Here is a 13863-nt window from a genome sequence, read left to right as displayed (position 1 = left end):
TGTTGAGAAGGACCGGAATGGTGAAAAACCTTGGTCTGAGGATCTTCAAACACAGACAGGGCCTCCAAATACCCTTTCACTGTGGCAACCTGAAGGCATGAAGAGGCCAGTGAGATATGGAATACCATCACTGTGGTGGTGGGGCAAGCGATAGGGTGCGTCTTGCATTCCCTGCACCACATCTCAAATCTTCTCCACCTGCACGCATAGAAATAATGTAGAGGGTCTGCGTGCAGCCAGCAGTACCTCAAGCACCTCCTCTGAGAGGTCCCAGTCATACCTCATCTGCTCAAGAGCCAAACATGTAGGTTGAGGGAGTCTGGGTTCAGGTGAAGTACCCAGCCTTCCGACTGGGTAAGGAGATCCGGACACAGAGGCAACAAATGAGGCAGACAGACGATCAGATCCAAGAGCTCGGAGTACCACGTTCTCCTTGCTCAGTCTGGGGCTAATAGATCATGGTCGCTCGAAACCTCTTCAACCTCCTGAGAACCCAAGGAATGGCTGGAATTTGAGGAAAGGTTTAATGGAGAGGAGCGGTCCAATCCACTAGAAACGATCCATGGCACCCCACAGAGTGAAGACCTCCTCTAGGACTCCCGGGCACCTGTCCCACTTGTGTGAGACCATTCTCTGCCTGCTCAGAGCATCCGCCAAGGTGTTCTCGGTCACCGCCAGATGAACTGCTGAGACCAAGATTTGGTTCTCCCTCAACTGGAACCACAGCTGGAGTGCACGCCACCCTGCTTGTTGAGGTAACGCATGGCCACCATGTTGTCTGTCAGGACGAGGACATGCTTCCCTCAGACGGTGCAAATGCCCTTAGAGCTAACATAATGGCCCACAACTGATGGAGACCAAAGGCTGCTCACATGCAATTCCTCGCAGTGGGTGCCTCAACCCTTCAGAAACGCATCGGTTGTCTACTCGGGCATGGGGTCAGGGTGGCCAGAAGGGTTCCCCCACTAATAGATTGCTGCGTGAGGTCCGCCAGCCGAGTTAGCAGACTACCTGGCCGGGTACTGACAGGTGATCCGAGAGTGCTCGAGGTATTGAGACCACTGGTCCCTCAGGAGCCATTGGAGGGATCCCATACGCAGCCTGGCATTAGAAAAATAGGAGGCGGCCATGAGACCCAGAAGGCGGAGGAAGTAATCGCCCGGAAGAGTGGCGTGGTTCGGAAACAACTGTACCATCTGGTCGATGTTGCTGACTCTCTCCGTTGGGAGGGCAGGGCCTTCCCAACCTGGTTGTCTAGGACCACTACGATGAACTGGAGCCAGTGGACTGGCGTCAGATGGGACTTCAAGTTGAGGGAGAAGCCCAGCCTGTGCAGTAGCAGACAGGTGTCTTCCAGATGAGATTCTGATCTTCCCTCGGATCAGCCAGTCCAGGTATGGAAATACATGGACTCCGGATCTCCTGAGGTGGCCCACGACCACTGCCATGAGCTTGGTGAATACCCTCCGCGTGGAGGTCAACCCAAAGGGAATCACTTTGAACTGATGGTGCTTGTTGCCAATGAGGAACCTTAGGAACTTACTGTGCTTTTGGTGCTTCAGCACATGGAAATAGGTGTCCTGTAGGTTTATCAACACCAGCCAGTCCTGGAGTTCGAGAGCGTGGAGAATTTCAACGTCGCTATCCTGAATTTGTTCTTCCTCAGGAACTTGTTCAAGGTCTTGAGGTCCAGGATGGGACAGAGACCTCCTCCTTCCGGGATGCGAGGAGCGCCTCGGCCCTGGCCTGGCTTGGGGGAGCTGCGCCATACTGCCCCTGGATGCAAAGCTAAAGGCTGGCTTGGCTGGCTGCGCCGCTAGGCCCAAAGATTTACCAGCCAATTTAGAGTCCTTGAATTTCTCCAAGAACTTGTCTGATTTTCATCCGAAAATCATATCACCTTCAAAAGGAATATCCAGCTATCTGTTTTGGACATTCGAGGAGAAACCAGATGTTTTAAGATGAGCTTGGCGTCTTCTCACAATTGCTGAACCCATTGCTCTGTCCGCACAGTCTGCCACGTCCAGGCCCGTCTGCAATGACTGGCTACTACCTTCCCATCCACCACCAACTGTATGAAACCGTCCCGCTTGGCACTGTCAGGGACGTGTTTGACAGCTTTACATAAACCAAATGAATATTTGGCGAAACCACAGGCCACGTTAGTGGCCTTCAGAGCCATGCTATCAGAAGTGAACACTTTTCTGGCCGGGCCTTCACATTTTGTCCCTTCTCTGTCCATAGGCATATTAGAGGTGGATGTCACAGGTCTAGTGGAGACAGTGGCAGCCTGAATCACCAATTCCTCTGGGGAAGGCGGTGTAGCGAGGAAAGCAGGATCTCCTCTTGCCAGCCTATACTTCCCTGTACAGATGGCATTCACAGGGGAAATGGTACAAGGGTGCTGTCTTAAGGAGGCTAAGGGAATTGCAATGGCAGGGTTGAAAGGAATATTGGTCTCGAATGTGGGATTCTCATCTAAAATGTCGGTCAGATCATAACCCTGAAAGGACAGAGGACGTCTTCAACCCCAGGGTGTCTACTAGCCTGTGAACCAGCTCCTTGACCTTCACACAAGTGTGGGTATAGGGCTGTTTCTGCTGTAACTCCAAGTCTGGAGAAGAATAGAGACATCATGAAAACCCTGAGCCAAGGCCAATAAATCAGCTTGGTCATCGAAACAGTTGACGCCCATGAAAACGGGGTTGACTGTGTCCGCAGGGTCATCGTGCTCCTTGACTCTGAAAATGTGAGTGCACAGATTCGAAGAAATCAGATCTCGACAGTGACACAAAGGAACCATCACCAACTGTCGGCGCCGAAGGTTTGAGGATAGACTTCGAAGCCGAAGCTATCGATGCTAAGGGTACTTTTGGCGCAGAGGGACGCTCTGGCAACCGAGAGACGTCGGGAGCCTCGGCCCTAGGGCCTTCCGGCGACTTATGCCTAATGGGCATAACACCCGAAGATGTTTTCGACGCCGACGAAGTGGCCAGCTTGGGGTCAGGAGCACAGAGCTCTGCTTCAGCCAGCAAAGCCTGCTGATCGGAGGCCGGAGCAGCACCTACAGCTGCTTGCATCTTAACCATTTAAAACAGAGTTCTTAAAACTCTCCCATTCCTCCTGAGTAGTCGGCCCCGCCGACAGCTTACCTCAATCCAACGACAAGCTGGACTTGCATCGGTGGTGACGCTTCTTCTGCGAGGAAGAATAGGAATGGCTCGTGGAATGGGACTGCGTCTTGGTATTCTTACGATGTCGTTCCTTCCCCTTGGTAGGGGTGGGCTCCTCAGTCTCAGCGTCCGGGGACCAGACGAGCGACCGTGCCGGAGACTTGGTGACAGGTCGACCCAAAGCCAGTTTCCTGGCTCTCCCGCACAGACACTTCGGCTGCATCTTTGCAAAAGGCATGTAGGCTTCTATGTCATGACTAGCACCCAGACACCACAGACAAATGTCATGGGGGACAGTCAAAGACATTTTGGCCTCACAATCGCAGCATCGCTTGAAGCCCAAATCCCTCTGGGAGGACATCACATTGAGGTGTTGAGGAAAAGACATACGAAGTACGGTAAGAATGTCGAGTAAACCTAAGTCGTGTTCCCTAAGCAGCATGCAAGCGTGCGGAAAAAAGGTACTGATGTGTGGGGAGAAGTGACGTGTTATCAGTATGACGCCTGACGTCACATCCGGGGCAACGATCGGGAGCCTGTCACGACGTATCGATGCCGAGAGTTGAGGTCCGCTACACCTCTGGCAAAAAGTTTCCAAAGCAGCGGAGCTGGGGATGAGCATAGCTCATGATGAGAAATCTTTGTGAGAATAGCAATCCATTGAAATGTCCTTCTCTGGGGAGGTATCAAGGCCACTGCCGAACTGCAAGGCCTTGGCCAGTCGCAGCACAACATCACCTTTCCTGTATAACTCCTTCTGGAAATCCCTCATCTACCTAGAACCCCAGAGGCCCTAACCGCAAATGGAGTGGGGCGTATTCCCACGGAGCCACCACCATCCAGCTCCAAATTTGCCATCACAGCCGATGCTGAGGCCTCGTTACCCCCCAAACTGCGGGGCCTTCTCAGTACTAAGGGACTCAAGTCTTCTGGTCCAGGTCTGAGCCCATAGGCATGCAGCAGTGTTCCCCAGTGAGTACTCTCCTGTGCTGGGATGAGCTTGTGGCGACCTGCGGCATTAAGTGCTTTTAAATTGTAAATTACTTCTTTTTATTTTTTGTGTTTAGTGAACAAAATACTTTCCAAAACTGATGGTACAAAATTAATTAGAATACATAAAATACACATGCATAAGAAGAAAAACTCCTAAAAAATACAAAATTCCGATATCATCGATATATACATCAGACACCAGCACCCAAGGTGATAATGCCTTCCATAAAGTATTATTCAATAGCAGATTTCAATTAATTCAACAGTCTTACAACTTCCAAGGAAAGGAATGTTTCCCTTCCTGCTGATATCTGAATTTATCCAATAAGCAGTATGGACAAAACAGGAGAAATATTTCACTCTTCATTTTAGTGAGCACGCATGACTTTAAAAGATGTTTCGCACTCTGTTGAACTTCAGAATTGCAGAGATTGCATGAGCCATCCCCATCCATTCCTTTATTCCTCATTCTGGTTAGTTCTCTAGTATTGAAAAGGTTCAGGCGAAACCTCAAATTGCACCCGCCAAATGGGATCAGGAAAACACCTAAGATAAGGTAGCACAAAATCTCTAGGTTCATCACTAATTGGAAAGTTCTTAAAGAATTGAATTCCTGAAAAACTGTCCCTCGTCTTAATCCAGTCATTCTGCCTAAGTGTATTTTTTTTACCTTTAGGCGATTCTCTGCCAGCGTCTTTTCTGTTGAATCACAATTGGCCAGCACGTGTGTTCCTTCAATCATGTTAGAAGCGTATTGCCATCCTTCTTTAGGAGAAGCCCGACATCCTCATACAAGGAATTTCGTTCAGGACTAATGGAGCCATATAACAACACTTCTCCACACCACATGAGACTATAGTGATTGTAGGCCCAATACATAGCGTAACCGTGCTATAGGGAGTGACATGGGAAGTTTCAGTATTCTTTTCCAAATAAGGCCTTCTATTCTGACACAATTGATCTTACTAGCCAGGTTATCAATCTCAATGCCATACATTAAGACCGGAATCCCTTTTCCCTTATAGTATTTGATAAGAGGAAGCAGAGTGAATCTACAGAATAGATGTAGGATTTTTTTCATTTGGGATACCAGTTGGCTTAGTTTACCCTCTATTTCCAGCTCTAGGTTTTTTTAAAGAGGGACTAGCTCTTATAATGAATTCAATATAGTTCATTTCCTTCACTATTGGGAGGCTCTGTGAATCTAATTTCCACCTAAATGTGGCTCTCTTGGTCCTTTTCAGGTGATTGCACAACATGACAAAGGTCTTTTTTATGTTGATCGTCGGGTCATTAGACAGGGCATAGTTGCCAAATGATGTTATCAGGCGTTGTAGACCTACGGTTGTGTGATCCAATAGGACAACATCATCGGTGTAGGCCCAACCATTCACCTTTGTTGCACCCACTGTTAGCGCTACCAGGGCAAAGGATCTGATCAAGTCCCAGAAAGGAAGAGGTTAAAAAATGAATAGTAACTCACAGTAGTGACCAACATACTCTTAGTCCATAGTCCCCTTTCCTCCATAATGCATGGGCGTCCCTCGATAGGGAAAGGGAGATGGAACCTTTTTCACCAGAAACAACCGTCTTCCTCTTTAAAGTTAAAGTTAGAGGCGCGCGAGGCCGCAGCCGTGGCAGCATGCACTCCCCGGATTCTTCCCACCGGCGCCACACCTCAGTTCCCATTGGCGCGTCGACAATATTATCATTGCCCAATAACATCAGTACTATTAAGGGGGAGGATGGTGGGACGTATGGAGGAAAGGATACTATGTACTAAGAGTACGTTAGTCACTACGGTGAGTAACTATTATCCCGTCCTCTTTCCTCCTGACTGCATGGGCGATTACAACTGAATGTAGCCCCAGGGTGGAGAGGTAACCCTCTTTAAAAAAACAAGTTCCTTAGAACCGCCTGTCCGAAAGCCGCGTCTGAATAGTAGCGCTTGCAGAAAGTCGAAGGGGTGGCCCAGGTAGATGCCCTGCTGATGACTAGCCACGGAACCTGTCTCTAGAAGGTGACGGCCGTGGCCTTGGCTCTGATGAGCGTGGGCATTCATGTTAGCAGGAAGTGGTTTGTGCTGCTCCTCATGGGACTCCTTGATGGCCGAAACCATCCACCTTGCTATACAGGCATTTGATGCTGGATACCTGGGCCTTGACCGCCGCCCCCTTACCCCCAACCCCGAAGGTGACAAAAAGAGCGTCTGACTTGCTGAAGCTCTTGGTCCTGTCCAGATAAAATTTTAGAGAGCTTCTGAGATCCAGACAGTGCAAGACCCTTTGAGCATCGTCGTTTGGATCAGCAAAAAATGTAGGTAACACTATCTCCTCATTTACATGGAAAGCAGAGACTACATTAGGAACGAACGCAGGGTGTGTTCTCATAACCACCTTATCCTTGTGAAAGGTAGTATAGGTTTCTGAAGCCACCAGTGCCTGAATCTCGCTGCCTCTGTGAGCCGAGGTGAGACCCACCAATAAAGCTGTTTTAATGGTGAGCAGTCTGATGTCTGCGGACACCATTGGTTCGAAAGGCAGGTGCACTAGGGCGCCCAACACTACATTGAGATCCCACACAGGGTGTGGGTTGTTGATGGGTGGGTAGAGCCTGGTGATGTCCGCCACTGGGTTGGCAGAGAAGACAACCTCCTCCTCTGAATTCCTGTAAGCCCCTATGGCTGCCAAATAGGTGCAGTATGTGTCCACCTGCACCCCTGAGTGAGCGAAGTGTGCAGAGAAGGAGAGCACATTGTCCAACGTGCACGTGAGGGGGGTCGCGATCTCCTTAGGGCTTGTCCAGTGTCAGAACCTAGTCCATTTAGTCTTGTACTGGCTCCTGGTAGCTTTGCTCCCAACTCCCTGAATGATGTCTAGGTCCTGTGATAGGCTGAGATGCTTCAGTGTGAACTGCTTAGAAACCACGCTGCTAGGGCTAATTTCTGAAGAGCGGGGTGGAGGACTTTGCCCCTCTGCTGTGCAAGATGAGCTGGGCCCAGCGGCAGGTGAATGGGTGGCCTGTCCGAGAGGCTGAAGAGCTCCGAGAACCACGGTCTCGCCGGCCACCAAGGAGCTATCAGAATGATGCGCAGGTCACAAGATTCTCTTATCTTGCAGATCACCCTGTGGACCAGGGGTGTGGGAGCGAAGACATATGCTGTCATGCCGTCCCACTGTATCTGGAATGCATCACCCAGGGAGCCTTCCTTCTCAAGCCCTTTGCTCTGCTACCTCCAACTCCGAGTGTCAGATGCTTCTCCAGGCAGAGAGTGGGGGTAGATCTCTCTCCTCTGCAGGAACCTCCCTCTGGAATGGCCCCCTGCCCCTCTCAAACTAGAGTCAGACCATCTGAAATTCCGGAAGCAGCTCAAGACCTTCCTTTTCACCTCTGCCTTCTCTCTCTTTCCCCTGCTGACCTGCCTGTCTGCTGCGCGTACTGGTGGCCTGGCTACCCTAAGTCTCACTGTGTACCATGCTCCTCCACAACCAGTCGCCCCTGCAATGCCTCTGGGCCTTCCGCACACTTAGGGGCTGTAACTGTAACCCTACAGTCCCCTGAGCTGCGCTTACACAGAGCATTCTGCCCAGATTCCACTTCCCCTTTCCCTCTCCCTGACAGTGCCCTCTTCTCCCTCCCACCCCCTTGCACTTTGTGTCCTCACACTTGCACAATCTGAATGACAAGGCCTAGGAAGATCGTTGTTTTGTCCTTCCTCGGTCTCCCCTCCCTTGCCTTGTCGCGCCTAGAAACAATTGTGTGCAGGTGTGTTATAAATGACTTGTATCATCATACCCTGCCGGTCGCCAAAGACGCTGTGGGACCAGTCAGTGTCGAAGTGGACTGTGCTGTTGCCTGTGCCACAGCTGTCGAGGGCAGAGCCTCCTGAGCAGCCAGTGCCTTGGTGACGATGTCCAACATCTTCAGGTGGAAGTTCTCCCATTCTTGAGGGAAGATTTGGGGGGGGGGAAAAGGTACCTGCACCAGCGGCCCTTCAGGAGAACCCATGGAGCAATATCTTTTTTCCTTCTGAGAGGTATGTCGGTTTGAAGACTCACTCGGAGAGCGGTATCTCTTCCAATGATGCTGCTTCTTATCCTTTTCCATGCGCAGAGCTGCCCTTTCTTCGTGACTTCGAACGTGAAGCCTCAACATTCGCCTTCCGGATGAATGAAGTGTTTTGCCACCCTTTCCCTGAGGGCCTTCAGGTCCATGGACTGGCATGACCTGCAATCATGGGTGCTGTGGTCCTTGCCCAAGCAATACAGACAAATCCGGTGCAGATAATAGGACATCTGTCAGCCGCAGTCCCCACACAGCTTGACGTCCGAGGCCTTAGACTGAGTAGGCATGGTGTAGAAAAATGTAAGCTTGACAAGCGTGTTCCCAATTAGCAGAGGGCTCCGGAAAAAGGAACTTGGGTCACGGGGCGTGACGCTGCTAAATAGGTTATGTTAAGTGGACTGCTACCATGCAGCTTTACCATTAGCATGGTCTCCAGGCGCTCATGTGGCTCTAAAAAAAATAAAAATAAGGGGCCGGTGGGCTAGTGAGGGAAGAGGGATATGAAAGAGATTGTGCTCATCTGTTGATGTTTGCAGAACCAGGAGAAACTGGCACCTGTTCGCGTCTGCTTTCTATGTGTGCTTTGATTGCTTTCACTGCCTTGTTATCTTCAGAAGGGTAAGGACCAGTGTCTGGGATTGTTTGTGGATATAAGTTGTGGTTGAAGTGTGGTTTGTGTGCATCACATGGTATGTTTCTGGCTCTTTAGGGCATGTGTGGTATTTGGGAGGTCTGTGGGAGAGGAGCGGGAGTAATTAGAACAGTGGCAAGCTTCAGAGTCTAGTATGCTTTCAACACAGAGGCAGCATTCAGAGGGCGGCACTACCCTAATCAATACAGTGTCTATACTTCCAATTCAGCTAAATGCAATGCATCGACTACCCTCAAATTCCTCTAAGAGCAGTACATATGCTACCCTATGAAGTCTTCTAAGTGTAATACATTGGCTACATTCAACGTACTAAGGAGTCCAAGTCCAATGGATTGGCTACCCTCATTCTCCTGAGTACAAAACATAGGTTGCCTTAAGTATAAGTCTACGGGCAGTGCCTTGGCTATCCTCAAAAATCCTCCAAGTCCAACATATTGGCCCCCCTAAGGATTCTTTTAAGCACAATACATTGGCTATGCTTGAAATTCTTCAAAGTGCAATACATTGGCGGCATGCACTGCCCTAAGGATTCTTCCAAGTAAAACCGACTGGCTACCCTCAAATTCTTCAAACATAGGCTGCCTTAAGAATTAGACTAAATGCAATATATTGGCCACATTAAAAGAAATCATCCAAATGCAGTACATTGGCTACCCTCAATATCATCTAAATGCAATAAATTGGCTACCCTTAAATTCTTCAAAGTGAAATACATTGGCTACCCGCATTAATTCCACTAAATGCAATACCTTGGCTACCATCAAATTTTTCTAAATGCAGTACTTTGGCTACCCACATACATTCTTGTAGGCTACAATTGTAAATTCTTCTATATGCAATACATTGGCTAGATAGGGAGCGCAGCAAGAATCGGCACAGTCGTAAGAGTTGCATGGTAGCGATATAGTAATAATTTACCACGCGGCCCAATTTTGAAAGATTAGAGACTGCACTTGCAGTTGAGATGTAAGCAAATGCAAAACGGAAACCAGGATAACAAGCATATTACCTGAACGAAATAATAACATTGTACATAGCAAGGTGCACTAGCAACTGCCTTTGCAGGAAAGAACTAAAATAGACTTATGTGAAATGAGGATAACAGACAGCTCGAAAGGAATAATAATACTCTGAATAGCAAGGCACTGAATTTTCTTTACTGACCGGTCCAAATAGAAGCTTTTCCTTATCCATCAAGAGGATGATATGAACGCCTATACACAATGTGTTTCAAAGTGCTTCAAGGCAAGGGAGGGAACAAGGGAAAATACAATGACATTGTTACAGGCCATGAACAACAAGAATGTGAAATTAACTATCGTACTTGGCCTGGCGACATTTTAGATAGTGCAAGTGCTAAAACACAGATAGAAAGGAAATGGGAAACAGACAGGCGACTACTGTACTAGGCCGGACGACATTTCTGGTAGAGCTGGAATATAACAAGAGGTGAAGGACAGGGGAGGAGAAAGAAGGGAGAGGAACAAAACAAGCGACTATCGTACTAGGTCAGACATTTCAGATGGTGCTGGATTGGGTGGCGGGAGCACAAGTATGGGAGGGGGAGAAGAGACAAACAATTGTTGCTATCATACTAGGTCCAAGGACAAGTCTGATAAAGTGCAAAGAAAAAAGTAGGAGAGGGAGGAGAGAGGGAGAAGAGTGAGGAGGAGAGAACAGAGAAAACAGAGGTGAGAAGCAGAGGGAAGAGCAAAATAGAGTTGCAGAGGACAATAAAAAACAAAATGTTGCCGGGAACAAAAAAAAATTTAGGCAGGGATTCAAGAAGACGATGGGCACAGTATGAATCAGGGCCATCCAGAGTACGGGATCCAGGGAGGTCCAGCATGAGAGTCGACAAGGTGAAGCACCAAAGTCAATATGTCCATAAAGTCAGATCCAAGCGTTGACAAGTCGGAGATGGTAAAACCATAGTGAGTCAAGACAGCTCCTGCAGTGAAGGGGGGAGGGAAAAGCGTGACAGAAGGGAGCTAGAAAGCAGGCGGGGAGGGGGGCATAAGGAGGCCAGAGGGTTGGAAGGGGGGGGGGCAGAGAGAGAAATCACAGGACCCTTTAAGGGGAATGGGGGGCACATAGAGACATCACAGGGGACCAGAGGGGGCAAATAGAGACATCACAGGGGACCAGAGGGCAGTGGGGGGCACAGAGACATCACAGGGGACCAGAGGGGGCAAATAGAGACATCACAGGGGACCAGAGGGCAGTGGGGGGCACAGAGACATCACAGGGGACCAGAGGGGGCTATGGGGCAGGATAGCAGTAACATGGCCCCACCTCGGAAATAAATATTGTGCCCAACTTGGTGATAACAGAGTTAATTAGCATTAAGTCTATAAGGTGGACCATGTTATAAAGAGCCAGATCGGCACAAAATATTTCTATATGCTTTGGTCCTGAGGAAGGCAGATACTACCCTCCACCACCAAAACGTACTTACCATTGCATCCCGAATCAGACATGCAAGAGGTGTGCGCTGACATGGATTAGCACCAGCGCCATGCGTAGACCCCTATTTGACCTAACCAAGCTCAAACTATACACACACACAATTTGCTTATAACATATCAGTCTTATATTGTTCTAAATTTAGCCAAGAGGACAGGGTTCTGTGTGTTGTCTCAAGCCACATTGTTTGAAACTTGCACTCTATATTGTTTTTGAGACAAGGTTATGGGATTTGCGATACTTGTACTGTAAGAAATTTCACCCAGATACCCTTGGGTTCGGTGTGCTATAGAAATAAAACAAATACAAATGGCCAATGTCCAGCCCACAATAAGTGAAGGCATTGTTTTTTATGCACCATTGTTCTAATATGGTTACTGAATGCAAGCAGATTTTGTCTAGAATCCACATACAACAGGCATCTTTTTCTCGTTCATTTAATTTTGTACTTCTGGGCCAATATGAATAAAGTGGGGTGGGCATGGAGGAGGGAGTGTACGACAGGGGCCGGAGATGGGAAACAGTAATGTAATGGCTTCCCAGGAATGGATGTGTGGGCAATGAAAGGCTAACAGTGAGCATGGTGTGTCTGTTTTGAAAAAAGCAAATCTTTACTGGCACCAACGTCATATCTGGCGCAGGGAGCATAGAGGTGGCAGATGGCGCGGCGCTGCGCTGTTGCCACTTGAGGGCAAACAAGTTTCCAGAAAACAGCTGCGCTGGGATAGTAATATCATAGATGAGGTACACATGGGAGGAAAGAATCCATTAAAATGCAGTCCGGTTTTAATGTTGCAGGGCAGGCACAACCCTCCGTATAGCCTATGACATTTTACTATATCCGAGAGATCCCCAGGTTTGCGAATGGAGAAATCACTTTTGTAAGCGCTATGTATATGCAGTCGTAGGACTCTGCATAACTCTTACCTGAAGGGACCAGTCAGGAGCTACATGCACACAAAATAATACTACTTTATTCTGCTAAAATAGAGTGAAGAATATCAAATGCCAAAGTCAGAAACACCTGCACATCCACAGGTCAACCAGTCCCATTCCAACTGTCACTCTAAAAGCACTCCACACAGCTTGCACTCATTCACCCAAGATTCCACTCAAGCATGACATCACTCCAGCACATCAGAGCATGCTCTATTCAGCACACCCTACAAATCACAACTATAACCAATAATTAAGAAGCTTTTTTTCGGAGTGATTACTATTGAGCTTTGTTACCTTAAACAGCTTTAAAATAAACCAGAGCTTTACAAAAAAACACAAGCACAAAATACTGATTCTGATGAAAAAAATGAGGGTCTCATGCACAACCTTTGCTCTAAAGCATGTAAAGCTCAGGTATAAAATATTGATAATTCCTGTTTTGTTTCAATGTTTGTGCCTTATTTGCAAAAATGTGAACGAAAACATACTCATTTCACATAGGCAAATGAAAGACTTTCTTGAAAGTAGTTTGTGAACACTACAAACTAACTAAACAAGATTTAAAAAAGTGTCAGATCATTTATTTCTTTTATCAAATTATATTCACTGTTTTAAACACTTATCCAAGCACAGGGAAATAAAATGCAATGGAAATGAAACCTAATGGAACATTGAGTGAAAAATAGGTTTTGCAAATAAAGGTTCACATAGAAAGTAAAATAAAAGGACAGAGAGGTACAGATATCTTACCACCAGCAGGGTTAGCAGATCTTGATCCTTGATTAAGATGCAGGTTGAAGACAGGGCAAAGAGTGAATTAAAAGATGTACAATGGCATGCATTTTCCTTTTTACATTGCACTATTACAAGTGTACTAGTATATAAATCATTTTTATTAAACTAATCTAATATTTACTTTTGCTCTACAATATGTCTGCTCCTTTTACACAATTACATCCCTTGAAATTGTAATGAGGTAACCATGATCAAAAATACTGAATTTTCAATTAAAAGCAGCAGATAAGGCTCCTACCTACTTGTCAGATTATGATGCTTTCAGTGACCAAAGGTGAAAAAAAACATACAAAATTTAAGATGAGTAATATAGCATTCCAGAAATAAAGAGATGGAATGGAAAATGTCCTGAGTTAAGGACATAATGCTTTACTGACACTGGTAAACTGCCATACTTCAGTCCATATCTTGCATCATCTGTTGTACGGTTGCATCACGCATGCATAATGCACAGTGAATGCTTATTCATCAATCATGTCTAAAGAAAATGTGCTGCATAACCTGATCCTGTTCAATTCCGAATCTGCAGTTATTGTGACATGTGCAATAAGTCTAAAGTATTCTCCTCCTCCTTCATAAGGTAAGAGCCAGAATTGCCATATTTACATTAGGAGGCAGTCAAATCTGTTGATTCAACTTCGCCTCTATTTTGGCCTACAGGCTCTTTGCTAAGCCCCCCTTACATTGTCTTCCCCAAGGTGGTTTTACCTAGAAAAACACAGTGATTTCTTCCCAAGGTCACGCAAGTTGGCTTTCACAGGTGATCCATCTTCTGTTGTT

General features: G+C 47.2%; 1 protein-coding gene across 35 annotated transcripts in view; it reads right to left on the bottom strand.

Moving 5' to 3' along the window:
• Positions 1–13863, bottom strand: part of CLASP1 (cytoplasmic linker associated protein 1) — a 2584612-nt gene that overhangs the window by 1475361 nt on the left and 1095388 nt on the right. For 25 of the 35 annotated variants that reach the window (XM_069616701.1, XM_069616702.1, XM_069616704.1 and 22 more), the window contains one exon: positions 13039–13065. The exons of the other annotated variants lie outside the window; for them this stretch is intronic. In XM_069616701.1, coding sequence (XP_069472802.1) covers positions 13039–13065 — 27 coding nt within the window. The remainder of the gene's footprint in view (positions 1–13038; positions 13066–13863) is intronic. 35 annotated transcript variants of the gene reach the window in all.

Source organism: Ambystoma mexicanum, chromosome 9 (genome assembly GCF_040938575.1).
Source record: "Ambystoma mexicanum isolate Mex_15411 chromosome 9, UKY_AmexF1_1, whole genome shotgun sequence".
Taxonomy (NCBI): domain Eukaryota; kingdom Metazoa; phylum Chordata; class Amphibia; order Caudata; family Ambystomatidae; genus Ambystoma; species Ambystoma mexicanum.
This window is presented reverse-complemented; position numbering and strand designations above follow the sequence as displayed.